Below are 21409 nucleotides of genomic sequence, written 5' to 3' on the forward strand. Positions count from 1 at the left end.
GCTTAAGGAAGTAGCTGGTACAACAGGGTGAGTGATGGCAGACCAAGATCTGATAATGACAGACAAAAAGAACACAATGAGCCCAAGTCCAATGAGGTATTGAGGATAATTTTGACTTTCAATGATAAAACATCCAATATCAGCTCAGCCTCTGTTTGGACTGAAGTGCAAACATGTACGGAAAGGTCCAACCTGGCTTGCCCTAGTTTGGTGACCTCTGCCAGGGGGCACTGACTGGAAGCAGCCATGTTACACTCATTGCTAATAGAGTGCAAGAAGCCCAGTAGCTCAGTGAGCTCGCAACAGCCTCACTGAACAGCTTTCCAATTGAAGTCAAAAGAAAGCAGATTCGCCAAAAGGTGAAGCTGACCAACCAATATATCGAACAAATAAATCAATGAAGATCCTACACATCATCGAAAGTTATAACTGAGTCTAAACATATGGAATGAAAAAGAACACTTGTGAAATAGATGCTGCTTGAGCTACATCAACTTATCTGAACCGTCGTCCCCAAAACCAAAATCCTACTTACTCTTGGTAAAAATAAGTGGAACTTGCTTTTGAACTTGAAGTTGCCAAGAGCTCCTTATTGTTGAATTTGCTGGCAAACTGACTCAATGCTGGATGGTTTTCGGCTATTTTATTCTGGAACTGATGGAAGGACCATGGGTTCAGAAGGCCCTGTTCAACAGATCACATACAACAATATCATAACTCATTTGCACTAAGGTTTGCAATGTAAATAATCAATTATTCAGTCAATAGCAGAGTCAAAGTGCCTCATAGAATTTCCCTTCAGCTTTTAGTGAAGCACTTGAACGCATGTCAGGAATAGCTGTCTTACAGGATATGTAATCACAGGATGTACAGGCTATTTAACCCACTTTTCCATAATGGTGTTTATGCTCCACTTGAGCCTCTTCCATCCTTTTTCATCCAACTCTCACTATAATCCCTTCACCCTCATTTATTTATTCCCAGCTTCCACTTCTCTGCATAGATACTATTCAGCTCAACAACTGCATGCGGCAGTGCCACATTTTAATGGTCTCTGGGTGAAAGCGTTCCTGCCGAATTCCGTTGCACTCAGGACTATTCCATAATTATGGCCTCTAATGTTGGACTCCCCTGAAGTAAAAATCTTCTTTCTATTGACTGTCAAAACGTTCTATAATTCTACACTATGAGGTCACCCCCCTGAACTTTCTCTTTTTTTGGCTGTTTATCGTTTCCTGATAGCTGTAAATGACATACTATGACAAGTGGCGATATTGAATTTGAATCTTTGTTTGAAGGCTACAAAACCAAATCCATGTTCCATCTGGTTTTCACTCCATGATTATGCATGCAAGGATGACTGGATAATGAGCAAGCATGTGCTTTGACTAATTTTCCCTTTTCTTGTTTAGACATTGTGGCTAAGTATGTTTGCAGCACAGCCAGCAAATTTCACAAAGGCTGCACATGGAAACTGGACCAGATCATTTGCTCAGCTGAAGCCCTGAGGCATCTGTGCTGGATATGAGAGAACCCATAGTTCTTGTGGTGTCCAAGCCAACATATCTCCCTCAAACAACATGATTGAAAATGTATTCTCCAGTTATTTACATCACTGCTGCCTATGGTATCTTGCTGTGCATACATTGGCCACCAGGTTTTCTCACATTACATAAGTGACTTCAACAAGTGCTTCACTGGTTATAATGTACAGTGGTCATGTATGGTGCAACTAGGCAGCACGGTGGCACAGTGGTTAGTATTGCTGCCTCACGGTGCCGAGGCCCCAGGTTTGATCCTGGCTCTGGGTCACTGTCCGTGTGGAGTTTGCACATTCTCCCTGTGTCTATGTGGGTCTCATCCCCACAACCCAAAGATGTGCAGTGTAGGTGGATTGGCCATGCTAAATTGCCCCTTAATAGGAAAAAAAGAAAGTGGGTACTCTAAATTTTTCAAAAAATGTATGGTGCATCTGAAAGGAGATTTTGTTCCTTAATTTTGGGAGAACAGGGTATTGGGGATGTTGTATAATTATTTTTACCAAGTGCACAGTCCTTTCGACTTTGCTCCTGCATTCCAGAGTCTGGTTATAAACTCAAAAGCCCATGAGTGTCCTCTTTGTCACAGTGTTTGGTATCCCTGCACTATCTGTTATTGCTCTCTAACCTCTGTGTTTTTGTTGTCATGTCGAGTTCCACCACAAACCCGATTTTGTCTGTCAGATCCTGACTGACCTTTGCAGTTCCAATATTTTTGGATCTTTTTCATACCAAAAATGTCAAAGGTGGCAGAGTACAAAAACTAACCATATTGAAGGTGCTTTGCCCATTGACATAGCCCTGATGAGAGACAGGCAACCTTGGGTCCGAGTGAATGTCCATGTTCACATTTTGCCACGTCATGGGATAGAGATTAAGCTGTCCGTAAACTGCAGCCAGTTGGGCCTGGCTGCAAGTCTGTAGATGCTTTGGATGGTAACAACCGTAAGAAAACAGATGAGGTCCAAGACTACTGCTGTAAGTGGAGTCCAACTGAGGCTTGCTGGTAATCACGGAGGAGAGAGATGATGGAATCCCACTGGGTGGCTTGGTGCTCAAGTGTGGAAAATGAGTATTTAAATGTGAATAGCTGCTTAATCCCATTCCTGCGCTCATATGTGAAGCAAGCAAGGGGTTACAAACTGCACTGGATACAGGTGAAGAGTAAAGTGGATGCCATGTGTCCTCCGAAACTCTGGATCTATTATATGATGACAATGGGTCATTCTTGTTCAACAACAATGTCTTTTCTGCTGTATCAGCTGTGTTGCCTTCATGTAATGGATGTTTCAAGTTCTGCTGGGAGCTCAGTCTTAGTTGCCGACTGTCAATAGAAGTTGAAGAAACTTTACAAAGTGCATCTCTGGCATTCTGCTCTATTTGGCCAGGTGATTTATTGCAACCTGATCGGCTAAGTAAACTCAATAATCCTTCTGATTCGACATTTGAATTCTGCAACACTTGACCTTCAAATGAAGATTGCAAAGGGCCTTTCAAGGTGCCCATTTTTTTATCATCTTGCGCAGTAATTAATATATTACTATCTCGCCAGTTCTCATTCTTTAGTTTATACATGGATAATGTGACTGGCGCTTTTTCAATGTCTTCCAGATGGTTCTGAAATGTCATGGGCTTTTTGTGACTAGATATGTTGTGATCCCCTGTCCAATAAGATTGCACTAATCTCTTTTCACTTTTGCAACAACTTAGCTTTGATTGCACTTGGCCACCATTGTTCTGCTTTCCTTCATTCTCTCGGGATAGTGATGCCATATTTTCCACAAACTGTTCTGCTTGGGGAGACGTTTTAGACTGGTTGCTGTCATCACATACTCCCCATCCCATCTCCTCCACTTGTTTGTGGAGTTCATGTCGGAGCAATGGTACTCCCTTTCTATCCAGTTTCTCGGTGCCCAGTGGAATCCACACATTGCCATTTTCCAGTCTTGGAACAGAGTTATGGCATGCTCTTGGCAGCTTTGCTAGGCTGATGTCACTTCCATCACTGTGGTTCAACTTCCTCTTGTTATTTTTCATCTCTGCTTCTTCAGAGAATACATTACCTGGGAAAGGAAGGCTGAGCATTAATATATGCATATCTTTAGAGGAATTCAACTGCCTCTCTCTTGGTAGGTAAATGAATAGCACTACCATCCCACCCAGGATTCTAGGCTTCATTGAAGCAGTTTTGCCTAAGCCAATCTTAGGCAAGTATAGCCTTGTGCACATCCCTAATGTTTATTCTTCAAACACTGGCAACCATGTCTTCAGCTTGAAACTCTAAATGCCCTCACTCAACCTCTCCATCTCTTTCTGCTTCTTTTACGGTGATCCTTGAAATGTATCTCTTTGTTGGTTTTTGGTCAAACGTCCAAATATCTCCTTCTGTAGTTGAGTATCAAATTTTGGCAGACAAATGTTACTGGTTTTACTGTCTGGAAGGTGCTATGTAAATGCTGCTCTTTCACCTCTACAATGGTACCATTATGACAGATAGGCAAAGGCCAATCAGGAACCCTGCTCCAATCATTTATCAGGGGCACAAGCCAGAAAAAGTGAATAATGGACAGCAACAGTGAAACCACCATGATCATGGAAGGTAACAAAAGTAGGTGAAACACGCCACTGTATCATTCTATTAGGGTAGCTACCTTGACTCTATTCTCACTACTCCCCATCAAAATAAAGCCTGTAGGGCAGCACGGTGGTTAGCAGTGCTGCATCCGGGGCAGCAGGTTGGCACAGTGGTTATCACTGCTGACTCACGGCACCAGGTACGATCCCGGCTCTGGGTCACTGTCCGTGTGAAGTTTGCACATTCTCCCCGTGTTTGCGTGGGTTTCGCCCCCAAATTGCCCCTTAATTGGAAAAAAATAATTGGGTACTATAAATTTGTTTAAAAAAAAGAAACCTTGTATCCTAACATGCATTAAGTTCCACTCAACTCTTACCCTTGTGCTCACTGACCTCCAGTAACTCCTGGTCCATCCAGCAAAACTTCAAATTAAAAGTTCTCATTCTACTGTTCAAATCCCTCCATGGTCTTGGCCCTCCATATCTCGGTAACCTTCTCCAGCCCTGCAACTCTCAGAGTTCTCTGCGCATCCCCAATTCCGGCCGCTTGTGCACCTGCAATTTTCTTCATGCCACCGCTGGAAGCCATGCCTTCAGCTGCTCAGACCCCAAGCTCCAGAAAACCCTCCCTGCACTCCTCCCCCTCTTCTTTTCTCTTTAAAGACACGCTTTCAAATCTACCTACTTGACCAAGCTTTTGGTCACCTGTCCTAATATCTTCTTCATGTGCCTCGATGCCAAATTTCATTTGATCACAATCTGGGTTCTTTTATTATGACACTACATAAATGCAACTTGTTATTGTATCACTAAGTTGCTGGAGAACTGGAGAAGGTGGTAATGGGAACAGCATTTTCCCTGCCTAGATTTGTTTTCTGGAATTTGATCCATCACCTTTGGGAGTCAAATATTTACAAATGATTGAATCATTTGGGCATGGCCTGTGGAAGGAATGATATGGAGATGCCGGCGTTGGACTGGGCTGAAGTCTTACAACACCAGGGTTAAAGTCCAACAGGTTTGTTTCGAATCAGTATCTTTCGGAGAGCAGCTCTTCCTCACCTCAGCTCCTTCCTCACCTGCGCTCCGGAAGCTAGTGATTTGCTACAAACCTGTTGGACTTTAACCTGGTGTTGTAAGACTTCTTACTGTGGAAGGAATGGGCTTGGTGTCCCAGATCTGGGGAATGTTTTTGCAATTCTTCTCGACAGTCTTCACAAGCACTTTGAAACGCCAATTTCCAAATGCATCACACCTCCAGGTAGTTCTCAGTAAAGGGAATTCAAAACATGTAATGGAGCAAGTGCATCATACAGACAGTTGAGATGATGCACTATTATTGGAGCATTCACCAGCATACTTCCTTATCTTCAGATGGGAGCTATAAAATAAATGTCAGAACCATCAGCAGAGCCACACAGAGAGATCTTGGCCTGCAGTCCTCAGATCCTTAAAAGTGGCAGCACAGGTGGAGATGGTGGTAAAGAAAGCATATGGCATGCTTGCCTTCATCGGACGCGGCATTGAGTATAAAAGTTGGCAAATTATGTTACACGTATACAGAACATTGGTTAGGCCACATTTGGAATACTGTGTGCAATTCTGGTCACCACACTACTAGAAGGACGTGGAGGTTTTGGAGAGACTACAGAAAGTTTACCAGAATGTTGCCTGGTATGGAGGGTATTAGCTATGAGGAGAGATTGAATAAATTGCGATTGTTCTCCCTAGAGAAGGCTGAGGGGCAACCTGATAGAAGTTTATAAAATTATGAGGGATTTAGATAGGGTGAATAGAAAGAGGTCTTTTCCGCAGGGCTGAAATTACAATGACAAGGGGGCACAAGTTCAAGGTGAGGGAGGATATGTTCAGTGGAGATGTGCGGGAAACGTTTTTTCCACAGAGGGTAGTGGTGGCCTGGAAAGCACTGCCAACTGAGGTGGTTGAGGCAGATACGTCAGCGATACTTAAGACTTATCTAGATAGATACATGAACAGACGGGGTATAGAAGGATACAGGCGGTTGGTCGTGACAGGACACGTGATCGGCGAAGGCTTGGAGGGCCCAAGGGCCTGTTTCTGTGCTGTACTGTCCTTTGTTCTTTTGTTTTGTTCAGTAGATATCCACGATCAAAATTAACCACGATAAAGTTCACTTCTAACCTTTGTCCCATCAGCCACCCCTGGCTAATGCAGAGTATATATCAGATACAGAGTGAAGCTGACTCAGCTCAGGTTTAATGTGTCTCAGTTTCAAATTTCAGATGCAAAAGTGGGCGATCTCACCCACATCTCGTACCAGCTACTCTGTGGCGTTGGAGGGAGGTTGCCAATTGAGCGGCAGAATTAGTTTAATTTGGCACTGTGCTGTGCAATTGAGCAACATCTTTACAATGAAAATAAAATAATACAGATGTTGCAAATCTGAAATAAAAACGGAAAATGCGAGAGAACAATGCAACAGCTCTGGTAGCATCTGTGGAGAGAGAAACAGGATTAACATTTCGAGTCCAATATGACTCTTGTTCAGAGCTGAGACGTAGAAATCTGATGGATTTTATACTGTCAAAGAGGGAATGAAGCAGCTCAAGCAAGCTAGGTCAGGGATAGGTCCGAGTTTAGGAGAGATTTGACAACAAGATTTGACATGGACTCAAGACAAAGGGAGTGTTAATAGTAATGTTAAAGACTAAAGAAGGTGGTAACAGTGGATAAAGGTCAGACAGCAGAATGTGTTAATCGCAGGGCTAGGGTCAGTGTTCTGTGAAAGCTAAACATAAAAGCAAGTTACAAACTGGCCCTGTGGGGGGAGGGGTTGGGACTAAAAAAGATTTTTGAAAAAGCAACATCTTTATTGCCTGGAGCCCAAGAGCTGTAGGCTACATTTAGACACTTTGGATTTCAGGTCGGTTCGGGGTAGGGGTAGGGATTAATCCAGTCTCCTTGGGATCTTTCTCTTGTTCATTAAAAACCTAAGTGACTGCAGGGATTTCAATTCTCTTGTCATACCCTCTCTGCTGTACTTTGTGGAATCCTCACAGGCAAGGGAGCCCTTTGTGTTCTTCGGAGTGTTGTACTGGTCCTGTGCTCGGCTTGGAAATGTGGGCTGACAGTGCATGGGCAGGCTTGTGAATTGTCTCTGAAAATAGAGAACAGAGAATGATAGAATGATAAAAGCAAATTACTGGGGATGCTGGAATCTGAAACCAAAAGAGAAAATGCTGGAAAATCTCAGCAGGTCTGGCAGCATCTGAAAGGAGAGATGATAATAGAGTGATACTGCACAGAAGGAGACCATCCTGCCTGCGCTGGCTTAGGTTGAGCCTTCCAATTAATTACATTCCCCTGCTCTTTCCCCATAATCTTTCCTTCAGGAATATTTCCAATAGCCCTGAGTTGGGACTGATCATGCCTTTGCCACCTTCCAGGCACATTCCAGATCATCTTAATTCACGGTTTATAAATGTGCCGTGTGATGTCTCCAATAGTTCTTTTGCTAATCACCTTGCGTTCTCCGATTGCTGGCCTTGATGTGATTGGAAACAGTTTCTCCAATTGACTTGAACAAAACCATTCATGATTTTCAACACCTCTGACATCTCGTCCTTATCTGATCTGCTCCAAGGAGATAACCCCAGTCAGAACAATGATACCGGCTGTTTACATACAACAGACTCAAAGACGCACAGAAAAAGGTCCTTAATTCCACAATCCCATCCATATGGGATTTGTCATATTTTACAGGATTTCCAGGGAAACCTGCAATTCACAATCTACGCAATTTCCAATCAGCATGGAAATGGCTGCACAGAGAATCATGTTCTACAGAAATCCAGGTGCCAATTATGCTTCAGCAACAAGACAATGGCAAAAGATGAAGAAACGAAGCAAGGAAAATGATGGAAGGAGGAAAAGGAATGGATGCTATCGTACAGAAAGATCCATCAGAAGAGAAAGGAAACTTGTGATGGAAGAGGAAACATGACACCGAGTCACTGATGAATGTAGGAATTTCAGATGTGTCATATTATATGTATTTGGTGCAGTAAGGGTTAAAAGCCTGGGTTAGTGTGTGTGATTGCTGCAATCATGTTTTAAAAGAAATCCGAGTTTGAAGGGCAGCACAGTGCCGAGGTCCCAGGTTCGATCCCAGCCCCGGGTCACTGTCCGTGTGGAGTTTGCACATTCTCCCCATGTCTGCGTAGATCCCACCCTCGCAACCCAAAGGTGTGCTGAGTAGGCGGATTGTCCATGCTAAATTGCCGCTTAATTGGATGGCCAATAAATACTGGCTGAGCCAACAAGCTAGGAAAGAAAAAAAACTTGGGCCAAGAGGATTGGTTTTTAGAAACAGCTTCGAGAATGACAGATGAGTAGAGAGGTGAAGAGGTTTCGGAAGGAAATTTGCAATCTGAAGCCATGTCCAACAGTGGAGGAGCAAGCGGCCAGAATTGGAGCTGCACAGTGATCTTCGGAGAGCTGAAGGAGATTAGAGAAGGGTGTGGACAAGGTCCTACATATGTGCACAATTTGATTCTTTCATCACTTTTTCCAACTGCAATCATGTCTCAGTATATCAAGACCCACTGCTCACCAGATCCCATTTGTTAACCTGAAGTGAGTGCACTTCAAAGTCAATGATTTTCCCACCCACCCACATGTTAGTCCCTATGCTTGGAGCTTTAAATCCATTGTTTGGAAAAGTTCTCTTCAGATGGAAGATCAGAGACTGGTAAGCAGATACTCACATGGCTGGTGTCTGGGCTGGCTTGATGAGGTGGTGGTCTGAAGCTGCTTCCTTCACACTGAGCTGGGCCCTCATCTCCACGCACAGTCACATGTATCAGAGCGGGTTCTACACTGTGAGCATCGAGAATCTGAACACAAGAACACCAAGCTATCAATTCAATTACCAATTATTAAAAGCACAGACACAGGTCACGCAGCCCCATTCTTTTTGTATTCCAAACCCATCTCCTCCACCTCACCATTAGCATATTTCATGATGTGGAGATGCCAAGAGTTGGACTGGGGTGGGCACAGTAAGAAGTCTGACAACACCAGGTTGAGGTTCAACAGGTTTATTTGGAATCAGTAGCTTTCGGAGCGTAACTCCTTCATCATTAGCTCCGAAAGTTAGAGATTCCAAATAAACCTGTTGGACTTTAACCTAGTGTTGTAAGACTTCTTACTATTTCCTTCATGTACTTAGCCAGCTCGTCTGCAAACTGATTGAAGTGTCAGTGCTGTTTACAGTCAAGCTCGATCAATCTTTACTCATCCCCATTCCAGAAAGGTCAATGCCACAATGAGCTGAGCGCAATTGAAATATGCTTACAATGTCTCCACAGAGCTCAATCTCCTCAACTTGAACCAAGAACTGATCCAAGATCCTTGGGTGTGTGGTACTCCCTCTGAGAGCACTGTACTCAAAACGAAAATCAATTGGTATCTTATCAGAAACCAAGAGTGCTCAATGAAGATTTCCGTCTGTTTCCATTCCAAATTGCTTGTCATCATTTCCCAGCATTTACATACTGCATTGAGTTCAGAGCCCAGAGCCAGGCTCCATCCAACCCAACAATACATCCTTGAATTATTTTCCACCTCACTTATTGATTTAACTTCACCTGAAATGCATCTGTGCTATTCACCTCAAACACTCCATGGGACTGAGTTCCATATTTTGACCACTCTGTGGGAAGTAAAGTTTCTCCCTAATTCCCCATTGGATTAACTGGTGACTAATTTAGAATGTAACCCCCCCCCCCCCCCCGCCCCATTTTGATAATATTCAGTACTGCGTCCCTCCTTGTTCTATCTGTGTCTGGTCACATAAATAGCCAGTGTTCCTATTCAGCAGTCAGTGCACAATGACTGTGTGGTCTGCTACTCCTCAGTTCCTACACCTGCCATCAGCACTACGATGAAGCACCATAGAGTGCCTGATGTGCAGTTGTCGCCTAACTTCCAATGACTGACACCCAGCAGCTAATCAAGCACCCTCGCCAGGACACTGGTAGAGGTGGAACTCAGTCCTGTTCCTGTCTCTCCAATAGAAAAGGAATGTCCAAATCCATGTCCAAGAATGAAAGGACCATGAACTATAAAACTGCTGAACTGAACATAATGAAGCTGATTATAACTGCACGTGACTGACTTTGATCCAGTTATTTATTTATTTATTTTGTTTAAAATTTAGAGTACCCAATTATTTTTTTCCAATTAAGGGGCAATTTAGCGTGGCTAATCCACCTAACCTGCACATCTTTGGGTTGTGGGGGTGAGACCCACGCAAACATGGGGGAAATGTGAAAACTCCACACGAACAGAGACCCAGGGCTGGGATCAAAACCGGGTCCTCAGCGCCGTCGGCAGCAGTGCTAACCACCGTACTGCCCCCTTTGATCCAGTTATAAATGGCACATCAGGTTTGAGGAACGCAGTGGCCTCCTCCTTTATTCCTATTTATCTCCATCCCATATTCATCTGCTTGAGACTGCCTCATCAACTGAGCGATGTCAGGCCATTCACTGTGCCGTAATATCCTTGGGAGTGAGCTTCAAACAACACATTGATTGGTCATGTGCTCCTGCCAAGAGCTTAGTGAGTATTACAACATTTAGATGGCCCTGCCTGAAGACACAGATTATCAACTAAAGCTTTTCCAAATGAAAAGAAAGAGAATGTTTTGTCTCACACACATTAATGGTCTTGCAACCCAAAGTTCTTGACAGACAATTAATTGCCTGAAGTGTCATTTGTGTTGTAATGTAGGGATCACAGCAGCAAATCTTCACTCAGCAAGCACCCAAACACGGCAAAGTGACAATAGCCAGATAGTAACAATTTTTTGTGATTTGCTGTGGGATAAATATTGGCCAGAGAGAACACCACTGCTCTTGTTCAAAATGGTTCTCTACCTGAGAGAGCAGACAGTACATCATTCAAAAGACAGCCGCTCTGGCAATGCAGCACTCCCTCAGTCTGGATATTTGTGCTGAAGTCTCTGGAACATGACTCAGAACTACCACCTCTGACTCAGAGGTGACAGATCCACCCACTGAATCATGTTGAGTATAATACTCCCTCACCTTATCATTCGTCACGATCATCACGCTGCTGAAACTGGGTACAAGAACGTGGATTCAATGATTGCCACTAGATGGTGCTGCCTTCCTGACTCGGTGAAGTTCTTTCAACAACAGCAATGTTGCAGACCTGTGGGAAGACCACACACAAACGTGAACGCAACCTCAAGAGAACAGGCCACGTGATTTATTCTCAACTGGACTGAATTGTGTAGACCAGATTCTATCAGCAGTTTGGACTGGCTTGAATTAACTTGGTCTGATGATGGCAGGAGTACTTCTATTGGCCCAAACTGTGCCTGGCAGGAGGGGGACAGCTCCCGTCTATTCATGAAAGGCCCGTGTGTGAGGTTGGCTGGGGCAGGAGTGTAGCATCCACAGCTCTGCACAGGCAAAGAGCATGCTGATGCTGGGAGCATACCTGACACCTCAGCTGCCGGCATTCACACTCCTGGCAAGAGTCAGAAGCTTCGGCAAAGGAGGACATTTAATAATAAAAACCTTTTATTGTCACAAGTATGAAGTTACTGTGAAAAGCCCCTCGTCGCCACATTCCGGCGCCTGTTTGGGTAAGCTGGTACGGGAATTGAACCCGCGCTGTTGGCATTGTTGGCTGAACCAGCCACCTTTCTCCAGCACCTTTCACAATTTCAGCACATCCCAAGGGCTTCACAGCCCACAAAGCACTTTTTTTGAAGTGGAGTCGCTGCTGGAATGCAGCAACCAATTTCTAAATAAAATCTCCCACAAAAGGCAATACGATAACAATCAGATTATCTGTGTTTGTAATGTCAGTTCAGAGATATGTACCGGTGAGGTGACTGGGAATAACACACCTACTCTTTTAAGTAATATTTTCATGGAATCTTGAGAGCAAATGGGGTCTCGGTTTAACATCTATTCAAAAGACAGCACCTCTGACAGTTCATCACCCAGTGTTGTACTTAAGAGTCAGACAAAATCTTTGTTTGATTGTGACTTGAATCCACAATCTTGTGGTTTGGTGACCACCTGAGCCACGGTTTGAACAAAGCTACCCTGAATTCATTGAACAACTGTAACTTACTCTTCATCTTGCTCCTGGTGTTTTACTAGACTGGAGTTCAGTGCAGACACAATACTGCTTTGCCACAGGGAAGGAAAATTCCCAGGAACAAAACAAATATTAAAAAATGGTGGCATGCCCCAAATTTCTAAGTATCTCTTTTTAACATATTGTGTTGAGAGCTGTGGCTGATAAATTATCTTTGCAATAAAAATGTTGTCAGGCATGCTTGGGGGTGTTTTCAGGAGCAAATCAACATTCCAGGGTATCCATGAGAGTCTTGCAGAGGAATTTGCAATCTGCCATCCTACGATTGTGATGTAGGCTACTTCTTTCCAATATCGCTCTTGTCAGGAAAACAAAAGAAACTGAGGAAATGCCATTGTTCAACATTCAGCCATTGCCCCAGCCCTCTGCTAAAAATATAGCCAGCGACCTGTCCACAGCTGCTACTTTTTCTGAACTGGCAGAACTCAAGAAAAACACTTGGAAATCCCACTGCTGGGTGTGCTGTGGCCAAAGAGAGGGAGAATGAGTGCGAGAGTGAGAAAGGGATAAGCAAGTGTGTGAGAGGGAGGAAGGGAATGTGTTTGTGTGTGTGTGTTAGAGAAAATGGAGATAAGAAACATTTCCAAATGATTCCAGGCCAGTGCCCCATGTGGCCAGTGCAACTTGCGATTTCCAACTGCGTGGACAGAGCGACATGTCAGGTCCAAAGCTGGTGACTGAATCTCACACCTGGCATTTGCCCAGTATTGACTTTTGCACTCAGATGTGCTGAACTCTGATAGAAGTGCTGATAGAAGTATTATCAGGTACTGCAGTACCCGAGAGGCTGAAGTTCCATTGGTAAAACTTGGGGGTTTACCATTGGCTGTATAGTATGTAGCTCCGCCCTGATAGGCGGGGTGTAAGAGTCAGTGCCGTCCCAGCAGTTCTCATTCTGTACCTGAGCTGCTGGGGAACAGTTCTAGTCTATTAAAGCCTTCAGTTGTGCGACAACCTCGTATTAGTAGTCATTGATCGTGCATCAATTTAATAGACTAGACTTAAGTAGAAAGAATGGATTTCCGTAACAAGCCGGAGTGTCTGCAACTCAGTCCCCACGCGGCGAACTCAGCGGCGATTTTCAAACACTGGCTGGCGTGTTTCAAAGGCGACCTTGAGACGGCTGGAGGCACACCCTCGGGGGAGCAGAAACTGCATCTCCTGCACTCAAGGGTAAGCCCTGGGATCTACACCCTCATCAAGGACGCAGAAGACTTTGATGCAGCAATTGAACTTTTAAAAGGACATTATATCCGCCCAGTAAATCAGGTCCACGCACGTCACCTGCTTGCAACGAGACAACAAAGCCCCGGGGAATCGTTGGAGGAGTTCTACCGCGCGCTACTGGTCCTGGGCAGAAGCTGTGGCTGCCCGCAAGTTTCGGCGAGCGACCACATGGAACTCCTAGTCCGGGATGCCTTCGTAGCAGGTATGAGCTCAGAGATCCGCCAGCGTCTTTTAGAGAAAGACACCCTGGGACTTAGTGAGGCACGGCCCTGGCAGGGTCCAGGGATGTTGCCTCCAGGAACGCACAATCCTACATGCCCGACCGCGCGGCGCCCCCTGGGCAGCATGGAATCCCTCAGCAGCAGCCCCACAGACCTTCCTGTGTCCCCGCAGGCTTGCGCTGTAAGGCGGCCCGCCAACTCCGATGGGCCCCGCTGTTTCTTCTGCGGGCAGGAAAAGCACCCCCGCCATCGCTGCCCGGCCCACACATCCACCTGCAAAGGGTGCGCCAAGAAGGGCCATTTTGTGGGGGTCTGCCAGGCACGAGCGGTGGCCGCGGTCTCCAGCGGCAACTCCGGACTGCCACAGCAAACTTCTCCTCGGGCCCCAGGCGGCCAGCAGTCACCGCCACCCCCGTATCCTGAGGCCACGTGCAGCCCATGGGCGCCGCCATCTTGTTCCCTGGACACCACGCTGGACGGATGGGAGCCGCCATTTTGTCCATCGCCAACCAACATGTGCGACCCATGGGAGACGCCATCTTGGATGGGGCCCAGGACCCCAGCCCGGTCGACTACACACTGCCCGATTAAAATTCACAAATACTGCGTCTGGCCTCGGTGACTCTGGACCAAACTCACCATCGAACACTCTCAACAGCAATGACGACGGTCTTCATCAACGGCCACGAGACGTCCTGCCTGACCGACTCTGGGAGCACGGAGAGCTTTATACACCCCGACACGGTAAGTCGCTGTTCACTTTTTACCCACCCTGTAAATCAAAGAATCTCCCTGGCCTCCAGTTCCCACTCAGTGGAGATAAAGGGGTTCTGTCTTGCAAACCTCACAGTCCAAGGAAGGAAATTCAACACTTCCGCCTTTATGTCCTTCCGCAACTCTGCACGGCTACACACCTGGGGTTGGACTTCCAATGTAACCTGCAAAGTCTGACCTTCCAATTCGGCGGCCCTATACCCCCCCTTACTGTCTGCAGCCTCGCGACCCTTAAGGTCGACCCGCCTTGCCTGTTTGCGAACCTCACCCCGGATTGCAAACCCGTCGCCACCAGGAGCAGACGGTGCAGTGCCCAGGACCAGACCTTCATTCAGTCGGAGGTCCAAAGGCTACTGAGGGAAGGGGTCATTGAAGCTAGCAACAGTCCCTGGAGAGCCCAAGTAGTGGTGGTAAAGACCGGGGAGAAACATAGGATGGTCAGTGACTACAGTCAGACCATCAACAGGTTTACGCAGCTGGACGCGTACCCTCTCCCCTGCATATCCGACCTGGTAAACAGGATCGCGCATTATAAGGTCTTCTCCACGGTGGATCTCACGTCCGCCTACCACCAGCTACCCCTCCGCACAAGTGACCGCAAGTACACTGCCTTCGAAGCAGACGGGCGGCTCTACCATTTTTTAAGGGTTCCCTTTGGTGTCACTAATGGGGTCTCGGTCTTCCAACGCGTGGTGGACCGAATGGTTGACTGGTACGGCTTACGCGCAACGTTTCCGTATCTCGATAACGTCACCATCTGCGGCCATGACCAGCAGGACCACGACACCAACCTCCGAAAATTTCTCCAGAACGCTAAAATCCTTAACTTAACGTATAATAAGGATAAATGCGTGTTTAGCACCGACCGTCGAGCCACTCTCGTCTACGTAGTGCGAAATGGAGTTATAGCTCCTGACCCTGAACGCATGCGCCCCCTCATGGAGTTCCCCCTCCCTCACTGCCCCAAGGCCCTGAAGCGCTGCCTCGGGTTTTTTAGCTACTATGCCCAGTGGGTCCCTAACTATGCAGACAAAGTCAGTCCCCTGATCCAGTCCACAACCTTCCCCCTGTCGATGGAGGCCCGCCAGGCCTTCAGCCGCATCAAAGCAGACATTGCAAAGGCCACGATGCACGCCATCGAAGAGTCCCTCCCCTTCCAGGTCGAGAGCGATGCGTCGGATGTAGCTCTGGCGGCCACCCTCAACCAAGCGGGCAGACCCGTGGCCTTCTTCTCCCGTACCCTCCATACTTCCGAAATCCGCCACTCCTCAGTCGAAAGGGAGGCCCAAGCCACAGTAGAAGCTGTGCGACACTGGAGGCATTACCTGGCCGGCAGGAGATTCACTCTCCTCACTGACCAACGGTCGGTGGCGTTAATGTTCGATAATGCACAGCGGGGCAAGATAAAAAACGACAAGATCTTGCGGTGGAGGATCGAACTCTCCACCTACAACTACGAGATCTTGTATCGTCCCGGGAAGCTAAACGAGCCTCCTGACGCCCTGCCCCGCAGCACATGTGCCACCGCACAAGTGGACCGCCTCCGAGCCCTCCACGAGGACCTCTGCCACCCGGGGGTCACTCACTTTTTCCACTTTGTCAAGACCCGCAACCTGCCCTACTCCATCGAGGAGGTCAGGACAGCCACCAGGGACTGCCAAATCTGCGCGGAGTGCAAACCGCACTTCTACCGGCCAGAGAGGGCGCAACTGATAAAGGCTTCCCGTCCTTTGGAACGCCTCAGCATGGACTTCAAAGGCGCCCTCCCCTCCACCGGCTGCAACACGTACTTCCTGAACGTGATTGAGTACTCCCGGTTCCCATTCGCCATCACCTGCCCAGACATGACCGCAACCACCGTCATCAAGGCCCTCCATAGTATCTTTGCACTGTTCGGTTTCCCCGCTTACATACATAGTGATAGGGGGTCCTCCTTTATGAGCGACGAACTGCGTCAAATCCTGCTCAGCAAGGGCACTGACTCAAGCAGGACGACCAGTTACAACCCCCGGGGAAACGGGCAGGTAGAGAGGGAGAACGGAATGGTCTGGAAGACCGTTCTACTGGCCCTACGGTCCAGGAACCTCCCAGTCTCCCGCTGGCAAGAAGTCCTCCAGGAGGCTCTCCACTCCATCCGGTCACTGCTTTGTACGACCACCAACCAGACACCTCATGAACGTCTCCTTGTCTTCCCCAGGAAGTCCTCCTCCGGGACCTCGCTCCCGACCTGGCTCGCAACACCCAAACCCATCCTGCTCCGAAAACACGTGCGGGCGCACAAGTCGGACCCGTTGGTTGAGAGGGTCCATCCGCTGCACACTAACCCCCAATACGTCTACGTAGAGTGTTCCCTAACGGCCGACAAGATATGGTCTCCCTATGGGACCTGGCGCCCGCCGGAACCCCACGCGCACCCCAACCACCACCCCCACCCCCACCCCACCCCTCCACAGCACCTCACAGGAGGGTCAGTCCTCCCGCCACCCCTGCCTGGGCCCTCCCACCCACCGACGCCCCCGACAGGTGCCCCCCTCCCAGGTCAACCACTTTCCCCACCAGCGCCGTCGAGGGGTGACGAAGCTGCCACGGAGGCCGAAGCCACGCTCCCGGAATCGCAGACGCCTGGACCCCCACCAGAATCACCACCGAGGCCCAGACGATTCCAGAGGACGACCAGGGCACCCGACCGATTGCTTCAATCTTAACCAATCTGTAACTGTAAATAATAAACACTGACTGTATATATCTTCCATGACTGTACATCACGCTGCCTCCATATCTGATCACACCATGTTGAATACAGTTGTAACCGCTGGCCACCACCCCCGCCGGACTCCTTTTTAACAGGGAGTGAATGTGGTATTATCAGGTACTGCAGTACCCGAGAGGCTGAAGTTCCATTGGTTAAACCTGGGGGTTTACCATTGGCTGTATAGTATGTAGCTCCGCCCTGATCGGCGGGGTACAGGGGCAGCACAGTAGCCTTGTGGATAGCACAATTGCTTCACAGCTCCAGGGTCCCAGGTTCGATTCCAGCTTGGGTCACTGTCTGTGCGGAGTCTGCACATCCTCCCCGTGTGCGCGTGGGTTTCCTCCGGGTGCTCCGGTTTCCTCCCACAGTCCAAAGATGTGCAGGTTAGGTGGATTGGCCATGATAAATTGCCCTTAGTGTCCAAAATTGCCCTTAGTGTTGGATGGGGTTACTGGGTTATGGGGATAGGGTGGCGGTGTTGACCTTGGGTAGGGTGCTCTTTCCAAGAGCCGGTGCAGACTCGATGGGCCGAATGGCCTCCTTCTGCACTGTAAATTCTATGATTCTATGATTCAGGGTATAAGAGTCAGTGCCGTCCCAGCAGCCCTCATTCTGTACCTGAGCTGCTGGGGAACAGTTCTAGTCTATTAAAGCCTTCAGTTGTGCTACAACCTCATTTTAGTAGTTATTGATCGTGCATCAGTGCCCTCACTGGCCAGCAAAACATGTTTTCACAGACATCAAGTAGCAATTACATTTTCTTGCCGTTGTTCACAGTGCAAATCCACACAGAAAGCAACAGAGAGAGGTGCGACAGAGCACACAGACCAGGAATTAAAATCCTCAACATTCGGGCAAGTTTTTCATTTAAATGACTTTTAGTTTTAAAAAAACAATCTTACCTCAGCATTGTGCTCACAGTGAAACAAAAAATGCCCTCGGAGACAGTGCACATTCTGCAGCTTGCAATATGTGTCTGGAAAGCCTGACAGTCCAGGGGGCATGGAAGGACAGCAGTTCCCAGCCTACAGCCAAAAACTCGAACTCGAGGCCCAAAGCTGAATTGACTTGGCAGTCGTTCAAATTCTCGCACAATCAAGGCCTAGTTCCATCTCACTGAGTCACAGCCTTCCAATGGGCAGACAGTTGTGGTGTCTGTCAGTCCTGAGGATTTATAGTTGTCCCTCAACTCAACTGTAAGAATTAGCTGTTTCTCCACAACATTCCCAATCGGGTTAAGGAGGGGTAACTTGGTTAGAAGTCTCCCTACTTGGGACTTCTGTGTCAAATAATTATTTGCAGTGTCCCCGCCCTTCAAGCATGGCACATGGGCAAGTGAAGGATTGCCCATGTGGAGTAGCGAGTCGTGTTTTCCGAAGATTGAAGGCCTAGTATATGCTCAATTTGCTGCTCTGAGTGGGGGAGCTAATCATATTCAAAGTGACCCCTGTGGGAAGAGAGTATTTACGGTAATTAGGGCTCTTGTTCCAGGTGGCCGCTGTTGCACAGGGCCAGAAGACTGCTGGCGCCTGTGAAAACCAGAAACATTCATTGCAGGTGAACATACTGCCTTTGCTCCTCTCCCTCCTCCAACTCCTATGCCTTCAATTCATTTTGTGTTTCTTCATATGTGGAGGTTGAAATGGACAATACCACAATCATATTTAACCAGGGGATATCCTCGACAATATTCACTTTGGTCTTCTGTTTATAGTGGATGAGGAGCGACAAATTGAAATCAGTCTCTAGTTTCACCCTATTTTTGTGTCCATGCTTTCATTCAAGCCTTGCTCACTGGAAAACCTGCTGTTCAGAACATAAGGAGCAAGATTCGGCAATTCAGCTTCAAGCCACTCTGTCATTCAATGAGATCATGGCTGATCTTCTCCCTCAACCATTTTACTGCACTATCCCCGTTTCCCTTGATGTTTTTAACATGTAGAAATCTATTACGGGCAGCACGGTGGTGCAGTGGTTAGCACAGCTGCCTCATGGCACTGAGGTCCCAGGTTCGATCCTGGCTCTGGGTCACTGTCCGTGTGGAGTTTGGACATTCTCCCGTGTTTGCGTGGGTTTTGCCCCCACAATCCAAAGATGTCTAAATTGCCTCTTAATTGGAAAAAATTAATTGGGTACTCTAAATTTATTTTAAAAAAATATATCTATTGCTCTCAGATTTGAACATACACAACAACTAAGTCTCCACAGCCCTCGGGCAGATTCACCACCCTCTTGAGTGAAAAGATCCTCTTCGTCTCAGTCCTAAATGACATGTCCATTGTTCTGAGACAGTGTTCCCTGGTTCTAGACACCCCAGGTAGGGAAACAGCCTTCCTGTACCAACCCTGTCTAAACTGCCGACAATAAAGGCCCGGTCCATTTAATATTTCCTCACAGGGTCATCCCCCATCCCAGGAATTAATTTACTGAACCTTTGTTGCACTCACTCTATGGCAAGTTTATCTTTCCTTAGGTAAGGAGACCAAAACTGCACACAGTACTTCAGGTGCTGTCTCAGCAAGGCTCGACATAATTACAGTAAAACGTCTTTACTCCCAAAATCAAATTCTCTTGTAAAAACCATACCATTTGCCTTCTTAATTGCTTGCTGCACCTGCATGTTAGCTTTCAATGACTCATGAACAAGGACACCCAGGTCCCTTTAAAGTTTAGCACTTTGCAGCCTCTCACATGAAAAGGAGGATGTCCAAGTCTGTGTGTTCGGTGAAAATGAATACTTAGCACTGAGGTGCTGAGTTTCACGGTGAGTTGAAGAACCACAGTCACAGGAGCATTTCTATTGTAATATAAAATAGCCAGCATTTTTTTCAATGCATTTAGGGGATTTGGGTATCGCTGCCTGGGCCAGCATTTACTGTCCATCCCTAAGTGCTCTTTGATACGTTTGGCAATGGGGAGAACTGGAGCAGCAGTTTGTTCATAACCCGCAGAGTGGGAATAATTGAAACTTCAACTGTACATTACACCATCACAACCTACTGTGGTGGAAAAGAAAATGCAGGAAAGCAGGTTGGATCTTGTAATCCAGTGTGAGATAATTAATGAGGAGGGACGCACACACTGGAGTGGCATGCAGCCGTAGGCTACAATATATAAAGATACTTCAGAATTCAAGATTTCCCAGAGAATGTGTGTTGCATCAAACTCCCTGCAGAGCTTACTTGGTCAATACAGTGCCTATTCTGTTCTTGAGGGCAGAGCAGGAAGGTTGTGCTTTGAGAACCAGAGGGAACTAAAATTTGCCTCACAGAGAAAACCCATTCATATGTATCATCTTGCTGCTCACTAAAGTGGTTGTTAGCAAGGAAAAAAAAAAAGTTTGACTGACTGATTACTGTTAATCATACATATTTGGCACCAAAGAGAAATCGAGCCAAAGTGGTGGAGGGGTGCAGCTGGTTGTTTTCATCATAGATATGGGAGCTCAATCCATGTCTGGATAATGTCACTGTGTGAGTGCAGATGTGTAGAAGGGGAAGTGGGAGGGCAAAGACACTACATTGAACGAGGCAGGAGGAATTAAATAGATGACAGTGTAAAAGTAGAATTTTGTGTGCCTTTACATGCACTCCAAAGCAGACACAGCTGTTCAGTATACGCCTGAGATTCATACAATCTCAAAATGATAGCTGGAAAGAACTCACGCCTGTTAGCTATTCCGAAATATATTAGAAATAGAGGGCTCGGCAAACGGCCATGCTGCACCTGAAAAGCAGTGCGCCACAGCGCCACATGGCTGATAGAAGCCAGGAGACCCCGCTCCCGGTATCTACCCGGCTCACAACACCTTGCGAGATCTAACGCGATCTCACAAGACTGCGATGTAAATCCCGGCATTGCCAAGCTGCCTCGATAGAACTGCCAACTGGTGTTGGGGGAATGTGATTTGGTAGGTTTCAGAAGCGTGCAGTAGTGGTAGCTCAAAAGAAAGTCCTGCAGTTATAAAGTGCCTTTCACAAACACTGGACATCTCAAAGCACTCTCCAGTCAATGCCCCTTTTGCACGGAGGGAAACACAGCAGCTAATTTGCACACAGAAAGGTGCCACGAGCGATGTGACAGCAACCAGATAATCTGTTCTTGTGACGTTGACTGAGAGATTGATGTTGGCCAGGACA

General features: G+C 47.1%; 1 protein-coding gene across 5 annotated transcripts in view; it reads right to left on the bottom strand.

Moving 5' to 3' along the window:
* The window catches only part of LOC140396868 (probable JmjC domain-containing histone demethylation protein 2C), an 89401-nt gene that overhangs the window by 52487 nt on the left and 15505 nt on the right, over window positions 1–21409 (bottom strand). For 4 of the 5 annotated variants that reach the window (XM_072485660.1, XM_072485662.1, XM_072485664.1 and 1 more), the window contains 5 exons: window positions 11207–11333; window positions 8861–8989; window positions 7122–7251; window positions 2307–3601; window positions 536–684 (listed from right to left, as the gene is read on the bottom strand). In XM_072485660.1, coding sequence (XP_072341761.1) covers window positions 536–684; window positions 2307–3601; window positions 7122–7251; window positions 8861–8989; window positions 11207–11227 — 1724 coding nt within the window. In that variant the 5' untranslated portion in view covers window positions 11228–11333. Of the gene's footprint in view, window positions 1–535; window positions 685–2306; window positions 3602–7121; window positions 7252–8860; window positions 8990–11206; window positions 11334–21409 lie in introns of those variants that run through there. The other variant, XM_072485665.1, reaches the window with a different exon arrangement.

Source organism: Scyliorhinus torazame, chromosome 20 (genome assembly GCF_047496885.1).
Source record: "Scyliorhinus torazame isolate Kashiwa2021f chromosome 20, sScyTor2.1, whole genome shotgun sequence".
Taxonomy (NCBI): Eukaryota; Metazoa; Chordata; class Chondrichthyes; order Carcharhiniformes; family Scyliorhinidae; genus Scyliorhinus; species Scyliorhinus torazame.